Source organism: Struthio camelus, chromosome W (genome assembly GCF_040807025.1).
Source record: "Struthio camelus isolate bStrCam1 chromosome W, bStrCam1.hap1, whole genome shotgun sequence".
NCBI lineage: Eukaryota > Metazoa > Chordata > Aves > Struthioniformes > Struthionidae > Struthio > Struthio camelus.
In genome coordinates, this window is record NC_090981.1 from 42233731 (window position 1) to 42247543 (window position 13813).

General features: G+C 36.6%; 1 protein-coding gene across 1 annotated transcript in view; it reads right to left on the reverse strand.

Annotated features, from left to right (window-relative positions):
- LOC104152985 (ankyrin repeat domain-containing protein 31) overlaps nucleotides 1-13813 on the reverse strand; it is a 60933-nt gene that overhangs the window by 23737 nt on the left and 23383 nt on the right. The window contains exons 12-17 of the mRNA XM_068926375.1: nucleotides 12336-12486; nucleotides 10271-10332; nucleotides 7367-8825; nucleotides 6591-6866; nucleotides 2161-2337; nucleotides 708-850 (exon numbers count right to left, since the gene is read on the reverse strand). Of these exons, the coding sequence (XP_068782476.1) occupies nucleotides 708-850; nucleotides 2161-2337; nucleotides 6591-6866; nucleotides 7367-8825; nucleotides 10271-10332; nucleotides 12336-12486 (2268 nt within the window). The remainder of the gene's footprint in view (nucleotides 1-707; nucleotides 851-2160; nucleotides 2338-6590; nucleotides 6867-7366; nucleotides 8826-10270; nucleotides 10333-12335; nucleotides 12487-13813) is intronic.

Below are 13813 nucleotides of genomic sequence, written 5' to 3' on the forward strand. Positions count from 1 at the left end.
TGTTTTTTCATGAACTAGTAAAGATGTGCCTCTTTTTCTGGTCCACAAAAAGTCTCTGCTCTCTTAGGGCAGTATTTTGTCTTCTGATACATGTATTCAACTCCCATATGTTTCAAAAGGGGATGCATTAATAAGAGCTTAATGAAATTCTTCTGATTAATAGTCGATTTTCCAAAATATTCAGGTGTGGATGTTACCAAATTATTCATTAATTGTTGGTCAAATCTGACACATGCTTGTCCGAAAGGATTAATTTTGGAAAAAAAGTCTAATGCTTTTCTTTAAAATTAAATATTCTCATTTTCTTTTTAAAATTAAGTTTTGTGACGTTAATTAGGTTTGCTTTAATTTCTTTTAAAGGGAAAATATCTATATCAAAACATTTTTTCATAACTCAAATGAAGAATACTGAGGATTTTGGTATTATTTTCAAAAAGACAAAAGTGCATATGAGAGTACCATGGGGAATTTCTTTTTCTTTTTTTTTTGATTTGCCTGATTGATCGACTGAAAAAGTCAACCAACTGGTGAAGAATAATTCTTCATCTAATTTTGACTACTTAAACAAATGTTGGTTTACTTTCTAAGTGCAAATCTACAATATAATTGTATTGTAACTTTGACTTCCCTTATTTAAACGAAGATTTTGCTTTGCTTGCCCATGCCTGAAAATCAGGCCCAGGAAAACTAATGTAAAAGAACTGTACCTCCAAATAATTGCCAGAAACAGCATCATGTATTGGCAAAGTACCATCCAGACTTCTACTGTTAATATTAGCACCAGCTTTCAGCAACTCTAAGATCACTTCAGTAAATCCCCTGTTGGAAGCTTCATGAATTGCTGTCCAGCCTAATAAAAGCAAGATGACATGTACAGCATGCATCTGATTTGAAAAAATCCATATAGATCACTAATGAGCAATTATGTATTTTACTGTATTTGACGTACAACAAATGTCAGGCTACTCTTTTTAATCTTTTTAGATCTCAAACAAAGAAATCCTAAAACATTGAGGTAAATTATTTTGTTTAATTCAGCTTACTTTAGAGAAAAATGTATCCAATATTAACCCAAAAAATACCATTTGCTTTTCTGCTACACTACTAAAAAAAAAAAATCTTAAAATAATAGAGTAGAAAGACTATACAAGCTCAGAAGCATAATATTAATAATCTGATTTCTAATCCCAGTGAGATTTTATGACATCAAGTCTGCCAGGGATCCAGAATGGAATACTACCCATTCTTAGGGAGAAAGAAGGAAAAAAATAATCTTGTCATTTGATTTTGAGACTCATTTCCTAAAGAAATAAGATCTGTGTGATTGTGCTTCACACACATGAATATATTGAGGTGCATAAGCCCTCTTCACTTTCAAATCCACCAGTCAATTTCCACCAAACTTCAGAGAGGCCAGAGGTCTCACAGATACCCGCTCTTCAGCAGAGGAGCGCAGCTTCATTAATGTCTCCGCTGAGGGAAAGGCTGCATTCACTCTGTCCTGAGACATATATCCAGGGAAACCGGTATTTACTCGTTGTGCTTGTGCTCATTAAATTACTTCCTCCCCTCCTCTCCCTCCCCCATCTGAAAAGTTTGGATCCAATCCTAAATTTATGTATGTAGATACACTTTTTCTTACCAATAATTCCACACAACAGGTGGGAAAAAAATCAATTTCCAGCAGTCATAAAGACTTATATGACTGTCCACAGGTTATAACACATGTGCCCCATAACTATATAGGTTTCATGTAAATACTATATGTGAGGAACATGTGTGCGCACATATGTCTTTATGAGCACCCGTATCTGTCTCTAAAATCATCCTTGCTGTGCTGATCGATATAATGTGTGCCCAAAAATTCACGTGATTTTAAAATGTGTTATAAAATTATTTGAAATTGAAGAATTTTTAAAGAAACAATCTAGGTTTCTTATTCAATAAATATGTAATAATAATGAAGAGAAGCTATCTTCTAAAGCATTCTGGTTGCATTGTTTCAAGAATCACCACAATTATATCACAAATCAAGAGTTCATAATTATATAAAAATTATATAAATTATATAAAACCTTACAAAGTATAAAATAATAAATTATATAAAATTATATAAAAATTATATCATAAAACGAGTCCATAAGGGAGCAATAGTCAAACCTGCATTATCCTTTTCATTGACACAAATTCCAGACGATATTAGAGTTTTCACCAAAGACAAATCTCCTCTCTTAGCAGCAATATGCAGCTGATTTTCCCCTTTCGCATTTCTCTTCTTTGTCCAAGCTCTTGTATTATAGGCGACATGTAAAATTACAGCTTCTTTTTTGGATGATTCTAAACATATTGGATTCTCATTAGGAACAATAAAAACTATTTCATTATAAACAAGGAATTAACCTTCATAACTCATTTGAATTAATGTAAATCTGTGCAATACCTTTGCCTTACTTATTCATTAATATTAATGGACTACATCAAAAGGTTAAACAGGTACGACATAACAGATCAGATCACACATAGACTCTTTGCCAAAGAATTTACAGTTCGGATCTAAGTGACTTAGGGTCACTTAAGGTACAATGGACTAGGGATCCACAGAATAGCCAACAACATTGAGCAGATTTACACTATATGAGGGTAGGAAACATGTCATATTTCTTCATGGACCCTTTTTAAAGTTACCAGGCATGCCTGATAGATATACAAAGCATACAGATAAAGGTTATTTAAGAAACCAGGAATGAAGACTTGACTGTCACCTCTTTCTCATGCCTGATCCTGCATTAGGGAAAAGCTATGCTTCTATGCAAGGTATTTTTACAGCTGTGGCATGACAAAGCCCTGCAGATTGAACACAAATCTTTGACAAATGTGGACTGACATAGCTCAAGTGCCCTTTAATTTAAACCTGTGCAGGATTATACTCATGATTCTAAATGAAATTGATCTAACCCTTCTCTTATAGGTTCACCAAAACAGAAAATATCTGCCTGAAATTTATTTTATCATACGATCCTCAAACAGGTCCTAACCCTCAGGGTTCAAGTAATAGACATACAAAATTGTGAAAGATATAAAGAAGAGAACAGATTAAAAAAGCATGGTCACTCACTGATTCTGTGTATACAGTGAGGACAGGCCCTCATTTCCCCTCTAAAAAAAAAAACATGCTACCAAAGAGACAGTGTGCATAAACCTCAAAAAGCTCTGCCATGCATGTTAGCTTTTTTTTGCCCTTGTTCCTGCTTCTTTAACAGTCTGCAATCAGATTAAAAAAAAAAAAAGGTTCTTTCTCCGATTTCTTGAAAAGCTGTAATTTCTCCAAAAAAGGGAATTGTGAAGTTTTACATAGCATTTTGCAACTCTTAGCCATGCTTTTCAATCACTCATATGAACAATTAGTTGTTGCATCCCAAACTTTTCTTCTTCTCATCAGATATCTTCTCAAATATTTCAAGTTATCAAGCATCATCTTTCAGACATCTCCCCTGATTTGACAGTTGACTTTTTTTAGGTTACTCCTGCCTCTTCCAAGGCTTCCTTTAAAGTAAACTACTGCGCCTGTCATCCAGGATTGTTTGGAAACATATTAAAGACACACTGCAACCATGTCAAAGATAGACATATAGTGAGGATATATTCATACTAATTTCAAATTAGCTTGCTCGGGTACTGCTGTAGTCAGAGCACGGCAGCACGTTGCTCAGAGTAGATTATTTTAATCTGCCAGTAAGCATTCAGGCATGGTTGCACTTGGCCCACGTTCTAGTGGCAACCATAAGAGCTCAAGATTGTCTTTTTAAAATGAAAACTGAGATTCTAGAGCACACAGAGAGGTCACATTATTGAACATACTCCTCCAATTTCAGACCTACTTTTCTGTAAGATAACGTACTGTATTTTGTCTAAAAGCTTCTGGGTCTGAACTCCCAAAGCAATCATTTGCTTTCTGGTTCTCACTTTTTGTCCCCTCTGATTCATGGGAGAAGGTCCTAGGGACTCTTTAGAGAGGTAGGAGAAAAAAAAAAGGCGCAAAACAGCCCATTAAGCTAATGACCCTTGGCAATATTGGCTGAAAGTGAACAGAAATAATTGCAAACTTTTACAGTTAAGTTGTGATGCACAACACTTTTCTTCTTGTTTGCTAAGAAGCATTTGCAAAACAATAAGAGGATGTTGTTACGTAAATCATAAAGCACTGGTTCTCCGTGGAGTGCGTTGCCAGGTGGGTCACGAGCACACAAGACTAGGAACTCGGCAAATACAAAATCCTGTGAGTGCACACACAAAGTGGAGAGATTACTGTAGCCAGCAGTTAGACCAGATTAAGACTGCCATATTTCAGCAACTTCAAGGGTATCCTCCTTTGAACATACACTTGAATACTTTGCCACTGGTTGATGAGTAATTCTTTCCACAGCTCAAACTGTGAGAAAAGAACCAAGCTGTCGGTACCTTTCTTCTATATGAGTAGAATAGGAATATACAGAGCCTGACTGTAGGCAGGTGAACATGACACTGCATATGCGATCACTTAGGAAGAAAAGACTTTTATTCAAGAGTAGAATGATGTAAGGAAGACCACTGGGACATGCGGACAATCAGATAAAATACAAAAGACAGTTAATGAAGAAGAGGAATGAGACTGCAAATACAATAGGAAGCTCCACAAGCCCAGAAACATCATCCTGTCTTCCATTTTTTTCTGCTCCAAGTTGAATGCTACCGTCCCAGTCCTCAAAGCTATATACCTGAAGAATCTCTCTTGTGGAAAAAAAAGCCATCTGTGAAATGGTATTCCAGAGGAGACCACAATGCAAGATCCATGTTTAGGATACAGTTTTTTTTTTTTTTTTAATTATAACTGCATTCATAGTAGATCAAAAAAAAGGAAAACAAATCCACTTATAAAATACATATGGATACATGAAATTAATATAGATACATCACAGATTTGTAAATAAATACAGATGTCAAGATGGAGCAGGAAGAGGCAAGAGCTGCAAAAATGAACATTTGTAGGGAAAGGAATTAGCATTGAGTTATATCCCACCATTGAGTAATATCCCACTCAGAGGCAATCAAAGTTTGACCAACAGAATACAGCAACATGCAACTAGTGCAAGTAAAACAGTACATTTTTTGAAGTAAATTTTTTTGCTGAATACACTTTAAAGAAATCAAGTGTCACATGCACACACATATATACACATCCATTCACACATACTTCTGTAAACCTGTATCTTTAATATACATTTTACTATGTATGTATATACAAAGCATACATTTATACTGACATTGTAGCTCTTTAAAAGGGCCAGTTTCACAGAGCTGAAACAACTATAAATAAAAAACGGCTGGAAGAAAAAAATTTCAGTAGAAAAAAAAAGAATGATAATTAGGAAATATTTCACAACATATTCCACTCTCAAGATAAAAAGCTACACTGATTCAAAAGTTAACCTAGCTTAGGGATGGAATCAGAGAGCAATAGTAAATGAGAAATGAAAAAATGGGAAGTGAATAGCAGCAACTATAAATAAGGAATTGTAGAAAACTGCCATGAAAAACAAAAGAACACAAGGAGAGAGTCACAGGCAGCTAAGACTTTAATAAGGTAATATTTAAAAATGTATAGAACAAAAATCTTCCCCAAACTCGTAATTACTACAGAGAAATGATAGAACTGTCTAAGATAATCAGAAAAGACAAATACTCTACTCTATATCAAGGCAAAATGACACAAAGTATTTCTATCTTCCAATGACACGTTTCTTTTCATTTTAGCACAAGTTAATGAGAAAGCCAGATGACAGGAAGATAAACGTTTTTGAATCCAGGTATATTTTGAGTCCAGATACATTGCATACAAATGTTTTAAGAGAAGAAGTTTCTAAGTCCTAGAGCACTATGGAGGTTCCAGAAAGAAACAAAATATACAAGATGACCGTCAGCTTTATCCAAGAGCAGTAAGTGAAAAATACTTGTGCGTTATGCAGTAATCAGTTGGAGCTGAGCTCTATCATGATGGCAAGGCTAAAAGATAAATATAAGTCTTAAAACAGGATAAAACTGCTTAACAGAAAGCTCTGTGTGCAGGGAGAAGAGAATATACCTGTTGGAAATGGACACTAGATCCTTTATCCACACAGAATACGTTTGTCTCTATACTGCAGCTAAAACCAAACGTACCAGAACAATCAGAGCCTATGATGATTTGTAGGATATGCTGAGGATATGGTCTATAAAATCTAAGTGGATATATGTGTGCCAAATATAAAGAACGGAGAAGAGAGCTAGGTTTTATTCTGTAATACACAAAGCACGTTAACTGAGGACCTATTTGACGTTATTCTGAGCTCTCAGTTATGATTCTACATCCCTCTTAGTTATCACATTGAAAGGAATGATGAACTTAGCATAAATAAAACACAGTAAGTATGTGCCTTCTGAACAGAAGTTCTGGCAATATTTCAAGAATTTGAAACTCATTGGAGTATTTATTCCACATGTTAAATATACTTTTCCACACTTTATGTATAACAAAAAACCTCCTTCCTATATATCTGGAAAAAAAAAACCCCTGCCTTTATAAAATATCATTAATCTTTCACCTGATTTCTTCGATGTTTGCCCTTTTGATCTTTGGCTGAACTGTGATTGATTCAATGAAAGCTTGCTTTTACTGCTCCTGGAACACAAATCTGTCTTTTGTCTTGTCTCCTGAGGGTCTAATTTTACTCTTTTAGTTTGGACTGCTTCTGTTTCAGTAAACTGTGAGAGCACATCACTCTTTGCGTTTCTTTCTTCTTCATTTTTTTCAGTGCCTTCAGTTCCACTTATTTCAGCAAACACTCCTTCATCTGTTGGTTAAACAAAAGAATGTAGAACATCTTACGGCACAACACTCGGTAATTTCAGAAATAGTAATTGATATTAAAAATTACTATCAAAATGACCATCTAGTCTAGGTTAAAATATCCCTGCAATAACTCATTTAATTTTTGAAAATATTTTTAATATAATAAATACTTTATCCAGTATTTACTGCATATTAATTGACTGAGATTGAATTCAAGATTTCAAAGATTCTTTGTGAAAACATGGCCGTTACTGTTCTCTAGTATTAAAAAAATTAAGGTATTAAGAATTTCATTATAATTGCAGCCCCAAAAATATAAAGCAAAAAGTAGTTCATCTGGCATGGCAGACGATATCACAACCTCTTCCATGTTTTTGCCATTTATTTATGGCGATATACATACTCTAGAGATCCACCTTTTTTTTTTTTTTTTAAATATAAAATTTACAGAATGCTCACAACAAACTCATAAACTAATTATTTTCAAACAAAACAAGACACCTATTTTCTGGAGGGTTTCCTGCTCTGTACTTTGCATAATTTGAGATGAGTAAGGAGTCTCCTTGTCTGCATTAATACCACCCACAAAGCAGATTTGCATTTTGGTATCATGAAGATCCTGTCTCTTTCTTTGAATTTGAAGTGCTTCCTTTTCATGGAGTTGTAAAGCTGTAGACGTGATCTCTGAATTGCTAGCATTTTCAGTTGTCTCAGAGAGAAACCCTTCAGCACTTTCTTCTGTATTAAGCAGGACCCTCCTTCCCTCCTCTGGTTGTTGAGCCTTTTGTTCAGTGGTGCTTAGCACTCCACTGCTACAATTTACAGAACTTTTGGAAACACATTCTCCGTTGGTAGTTGCTAAAAGTTCATGTGCTAACAGTGTTTCTGTATTTGTTTGAAGTGTTTCTTCAGCACAATTGTTTCCGTCTGCAGATATATTTGTGCAAGTGTTTTGCACCTCATTTCCAATAGTCTGTTGCAATATATCTGTGCGCTCTGAATCAGTAAGACTTGCACATGCTGATTCTGACTCATTTATCTGTAAGGAAACCTCTTGCAACAGGGGCAAGGAGAGTTTTAAATTTAGAGCCTCTCCATTAATTTTGTTTCCATCAACATCAGATTTAACTTGATTTGTCAAGTGTTTCAAAGAAATAATTTGTTCTGAAGGTATCCTCATATCAGTATTTAGATTTCTGCCAGTCAAGCTGTCTTTGCCACTCTGCTTGAGACTATGCTGATCATTATCATAACTCTTGATTTCCTGTTGTAACTTCAAAAGTGACACACTATGAGATGAATTCAAAGACAGCATTGACTGAGAATCAGGTTCTGTTAAATCAATAGTCTGAGAATGCTTCACAGACATTTCTTCTGCAGAGATCGATGATGTGGGGCAATGTAAACTGGTTTTCTCCTCCCTTTTTATGACAGAAGTTGCTGTGCTTTCATCGGTTCTTTTCTTTTCTTCTGTAAACGGATTTTCATTGTTACCACTATGGAATCCATGTTCCTTTTGCATTTCCGCCTGATTTAGCAAGCTCAAATTTCCTTCAGCATCAACTGTGCTGCAATAATTATGATCAGAAACATCAGCATTGAAGCCCATTTCATTAGGTCCAACACCAGAGAAAAATGCTTTCTGTATTTCAATTGTTCCTTGGTTTGTAGAGGGACCTAAAGAAGATACATATGTCCCATGTTTAGTACCTTTCTGAGTAATTTTACTCTTGGCTGCAGCCTCTGCCATATCAATAACAGATTTCTTTGTCTTTTTTGACTCTAGACTTTTATGTTTCAAATTTTTTTCATTCAGTCTTCTGCCTTCCAAATCCTGAAGAACTGTACTTTCTGTGTGTGTCACCAAATTTGTTTTTCCGCTTTGCTCATTTTTAGCAAAATCTTCCTTTGATGCCTCAGTATGATCATGCTGAACTGTGCCATCTGAGTTTAACTCTGTCTACAAAACAACACATATAATTCATTTCACTTTGTGATAAACTGCTTTATTATATACTGAAAGAAAAACTGCTGTATTATAAAGTTAGCTAATCTCCTCTGCTTGTGCAGCTTTTTTAAGACAGTAGGAGAGAGAAATTAAAGAACTGACAAGTATACATGTAAAATTGTAAAAATTAGTGGGTGAAATCAAAATATTGAAGTGCTTTACATTGTTATTTATTTCTGAAAATTTATCTGATTTCAGTTTGACATTCTGCCTTTAAAAAATTAAATCTACTTTACTGCCACGATCATATACCAGAGTTGCACTTGCACATTTCTGGCAAAACTCTCTGCAATGATCTTAACAAATTATAAAGGAGGGAGAATAACACAGCAAAAATACAAATAACTAATTCCCGACAAAACTGCTCTACTGACAGATGACTACCTATAATCCTCCTATTAATTACTTTGTATCTAGAGATAGATTCAGAGCAGAAACATGGCAACAACTAACATGTCTGTTGAAAGCCTCAGTCATACAGCTATCAGTAATATGTTTTCCCAGTTAAAGTGTTTATAACATCTATTTGGAGAATGTTCTTCGTCAATAAACTAATGTTTTAAAGCGTAATTTAAGAGTAGGCATCGTGGAAGCTGTTAGAGCACAACATTTCTAAGGACACTATAGGTCATACCGCTGTGAGTAACAGGGACATTTATCATAACCACATAAAACTTCAGCAAGTAAGAAAAAAGCATCTGTACGCTACATCTGTATGTGTTTCACATATTACCAGCTATCAGTGTTCAAAGTGGAGAAAATGGGAAGGAGAGAACATGGCTTTAAACTCTGTGACTGCCAAAAACTGCTGTGCTGTATACAAACAAGGTACGGCCAAGCAACTAACCATGGTGCCTCGCCTTTCTGTGAAGCACCAGCTCCCACACCTCAGTGAGGTCTCACAGCAGACCCGTGCAACCCCTATGCAAGGCAGTGGCTCTCTTACCCTTTCTTATAAAAGCCCAACACAAACAACCTATTGCACAGAGTTATTCTACTACTACAATCCAGGCAACAGCTCACAGCTTTAGTCAGGTTTCTGCACGTACAAAGAGGCACCAATGTACCATGCTTGTTGTAAATTAGCTCTGCAGCACTTGTAAAAGCTCAACAGGAACCACTGCCCATGAGAGACAGCTGATTGCCTCTGTCTTGCATCTTCACGAGGCTGCAGCCATATGAGTAGGCATCAGCAACTCTTTGCCTAAGAACTGGCAAAATGTTGAACACCACCTTGCTTCAGTCCCTGTTGGGTATTAAGCATTTAGTATGTTACATGCTATTTTTGAAACACATTTCAGAAATACTCTTCTGCTTTAGTTTACTGAAGACTCGTAATAAACCCATAACAGTTCAGCATCAAATAAACATTAGGGGGATTCCCTTTAAAGATGTACCTGGTGCAGGTTTGTATCACCTAAACTTTGAGCACTTAACATATTCTCTGCATCCTCTCCAGCTGAAAAGAAATTGAAAGAGAGAAAGAAACCAGCATTGACAAAGGATCATAATAATTTTTTTGCTGCATACATATTGGATCTTGTTTCCAGAATCTTGTGTGAATAGTACTTATCATATGTAGTTAGCTGGAAAAAATAGCAAGTCCTAGGGGTTTTATTACAATATAAAGCATATAAACATATAAAATACATATGAAAATCTTGGCGCTTGATCTTCATTGTAGAAGGGATCTTGTACAAACCAGGAGAGGAGCAAGTTTTATGCTTCCAAATTCTTCGGAAGATTAGTAACGTGGGCACTTCTTTTTGAAATTTAGAGTAGCTACTACATTTATGTACTTTGCAATAGGCCTCCCGGATCCCACGGAGACTTTTCTGGAGCCTGCAATAGGTGAAACAATAACCCAGCTTATATCTTTCCCTGTATAGCACAGTTGCGCAGGGAAAGGAACAGAGTAGTTACAAGCCAGGTCACCACTAAGAAAATAGGCAGGGATATTCCCCAGTATCACTTTAGTGCTTTACTCGTGGTTTGCTTTAGCCTTCCAGCTGCCCTCTTTTTGTGCAGACAAAACGGCATAAAAAAAGAGCAGAGCAACCACCAAGATCTGACCCTAGGTCTTAATATATTTAACTCATGCAAGCCTATGCATCTAGTTCTGGCCAATGTGTTCTTAAAACTAGACTGGCCACACCATATCCTGCAAAAATCTGGCTCTTCACCCTTTGTTATTTTGAACCCCAATATGAACCCATATCCCCAGCTCCAAGGCTAGCCCAGCAACCTGCACTGGAGCCAGTCTTAAATTTATCAGGTATTTCACAGCACGGCATCTCTCCCTCTACCACTTCTGGGAATTTTACATGCCAGATGTTAACTCTAGCCCTAGGACTGATCTTAGTTCAGTGGACCCTGCCAGTCCTCGTCCTCAGTCAAGCCAAACAGCCTAGCTATCTAGCATTAAGTAGGCCAAATCCTAATCCACACCATAACCTTGAACATAGTTTTAGCCCATTAATCTCTGTCAGGTTCAGACTTCAGAAAATTTAGATGACCCTTGGTGGCTGCAGCCCTAACCTCTAGTCACAGGACCTCCCAGGTACAGCAGCCTCTGATAGGCGAACACCGATGTTAACCTTGATTACACCCACGTTTGAAGCCAGTAACTGCTGCCCACTCCTTACAGCCCTGACACTAAACTTATCCTGGGAACTTCTTCCAGATTTAACCATACCACAACCCACACTGGCTCATCAGTGTTCAATAGATCTAATTCTAACTCTAATCAAGGCTTCCAGTAGCCTTGTAGCACCTCTCTGTACCAGCCCAGCCCCTGACATGAAGTGGCCCCTTCTGAATCTTCTTCTCTGCTTAGATCACAAAACTTTACCAGATACAACTCTAGTCTTAGCCTAAATGTTCACCTAACTACCCCTTGTAAACTCAGCCTCTACCTTAGCTCAGCTAAGGTAATACTACACCTAAACTGTAGCTTAACCCTAGCCTCAGCCCTATTACCAGAAGGCAAGGATAAAGCTTAAGCAGTTAAAGTTTAGCAACTCCTAAGATCTAGATGTAATCCTAGCCAAATGCCCTCGCAGGCTCCATTTTTAAACTTAATCTGATGGTTCCTTCTAAACTCAGCCTCTACGCTAGTTTAGAGCCGAATCTTATCCTTAGCTCTAAGCCACACCATAGTCATAGCTCAGCAAGTCCTGTCATGCCCCATCTTACATTTAAATAGGCAATACCTGTTGTGCTTCTCATCTTCATCTCGAATTTAAAGGTAGCTCTAGCCAAAGAGAAAGCTGGACACCACTGTCTTATACACTCTGCCAATGTGCACAAACTCTTGTTAGTTAAGGAGTGCACACTGGAACTTAGACTTCAGACAGTGAAATCTATGGAATTATTAGTTGTAATTAAGAAAACATAGTGAAACAGACATTTTGAAATTCTCCATTTATGAGTGATGAATATGCCAAAAGAGTTCATTCCTACCTGATATCTCTTCTGAATCTCTTCCGGACTTTGCTACATAGCTTTTAAGTAGTTTCCTCATAGACTGGTCAGAAGCTTCTTCTAATGCACACCTTCCCATCTCATCTTTTAATAAGGGATCAGCTCCATACCAAAGTAATAACTCTGCCATCTAGAAAAATAAGTTTTTCATATTGTTTCTCTTCTAACAGTATTTTCCATACTCCTTCCTTATACAGGCTTCTCTCTGATGTACTCAACAACATGAACAGCTAAAAAAAAAAAAAAATCTAAGGCCTGTCCTAAATAATCCCTCCCTACATCAGTTAATACATCCCAAGCATTCCTCTAGATGCATCATTCTCCTAACATCTTATTATTTTCATTTCTATAAACTGGTTCCAGTGATTAACATGATGCCAGTTTTAAGTCAAGGGCTTAAAAAAATATAGGGTAGGATTCATCTTCCCTTAAGCTCTTAATTGGTGGAAAATAACTGGCAATTTTAGGGTATGAGTCAGCTTACCTATTTAAGATGTCTACTTCAAGAGAAAATAGTGCTCTAGGTGTGTCTATTTCTTTCTTGCAATTACAAATGCACATTTGGTCAGATGAAACCCACTCAGAGGGGTTACTGACATTACGGTTTCCTTATAAAAAGGTAAAGCCTAACCTGTTGTTATTCAAAAAGCTGATTACTTTAGCAAAACGTTTCATCTACCTTTGTAGAATACCTTAAGTCATTACAATCTGATTATTTCCTTTCTGAGGCCAATCCTGCCATTTTATTCCTACACTACAGTGGTTTTACTTGTACTTCTGCCTTTTTCTCCTTTCAGCGTGGGGGGACTGGGCTTGATCCACATCCTTCACCCTATATTAAAAATCCCTCATTATTTCTAACCAGTCTGTCACTGACAGGATCACTAGTGAAGTTCTTTCTCCATTCATACATTCTCATAACAGCAGAGCAAATAAGAAAGGGTTCGATCCACAGCAACAACCCCCTTGGGATTCACAAGGTGTCCTGTATCTGCAGATTCTTTCAACTAGGAATTGGCATTTGGCAACAAGAATTCTAATTAATTTGCACCGACTATTCAGTTGACATTCTGTTTAAGACCACACAAAATACAAAGCCGTGTTTTCATAATTGTCCACGCTATATGTTGATACACAAAAAATGTCTGTGAATGGTTGTGGCTGCGCACCATACATGCACATTTACTAAAACATGGAAAAAAATCATTAAAACTCCAGAAAGGAGTTGCTCAGGTCATATAATGATTCTGCAAAGTGAATATTAAATAAGTGAAATAAGTAATATTAAACAGTAGTAACGTATTCCTCAGTACATCAGTTATTGTCCCTAACAGTTAGAAGGACAATCAATTTCTTCTGCTGTTGGACAAATCTTGCAAAGTGTGCGATGGTCTGAACAGAAGTCAGGCAGAAAGGACTTAAAATCTCCTAATCTACTCCTAATATGAAAAGATCAG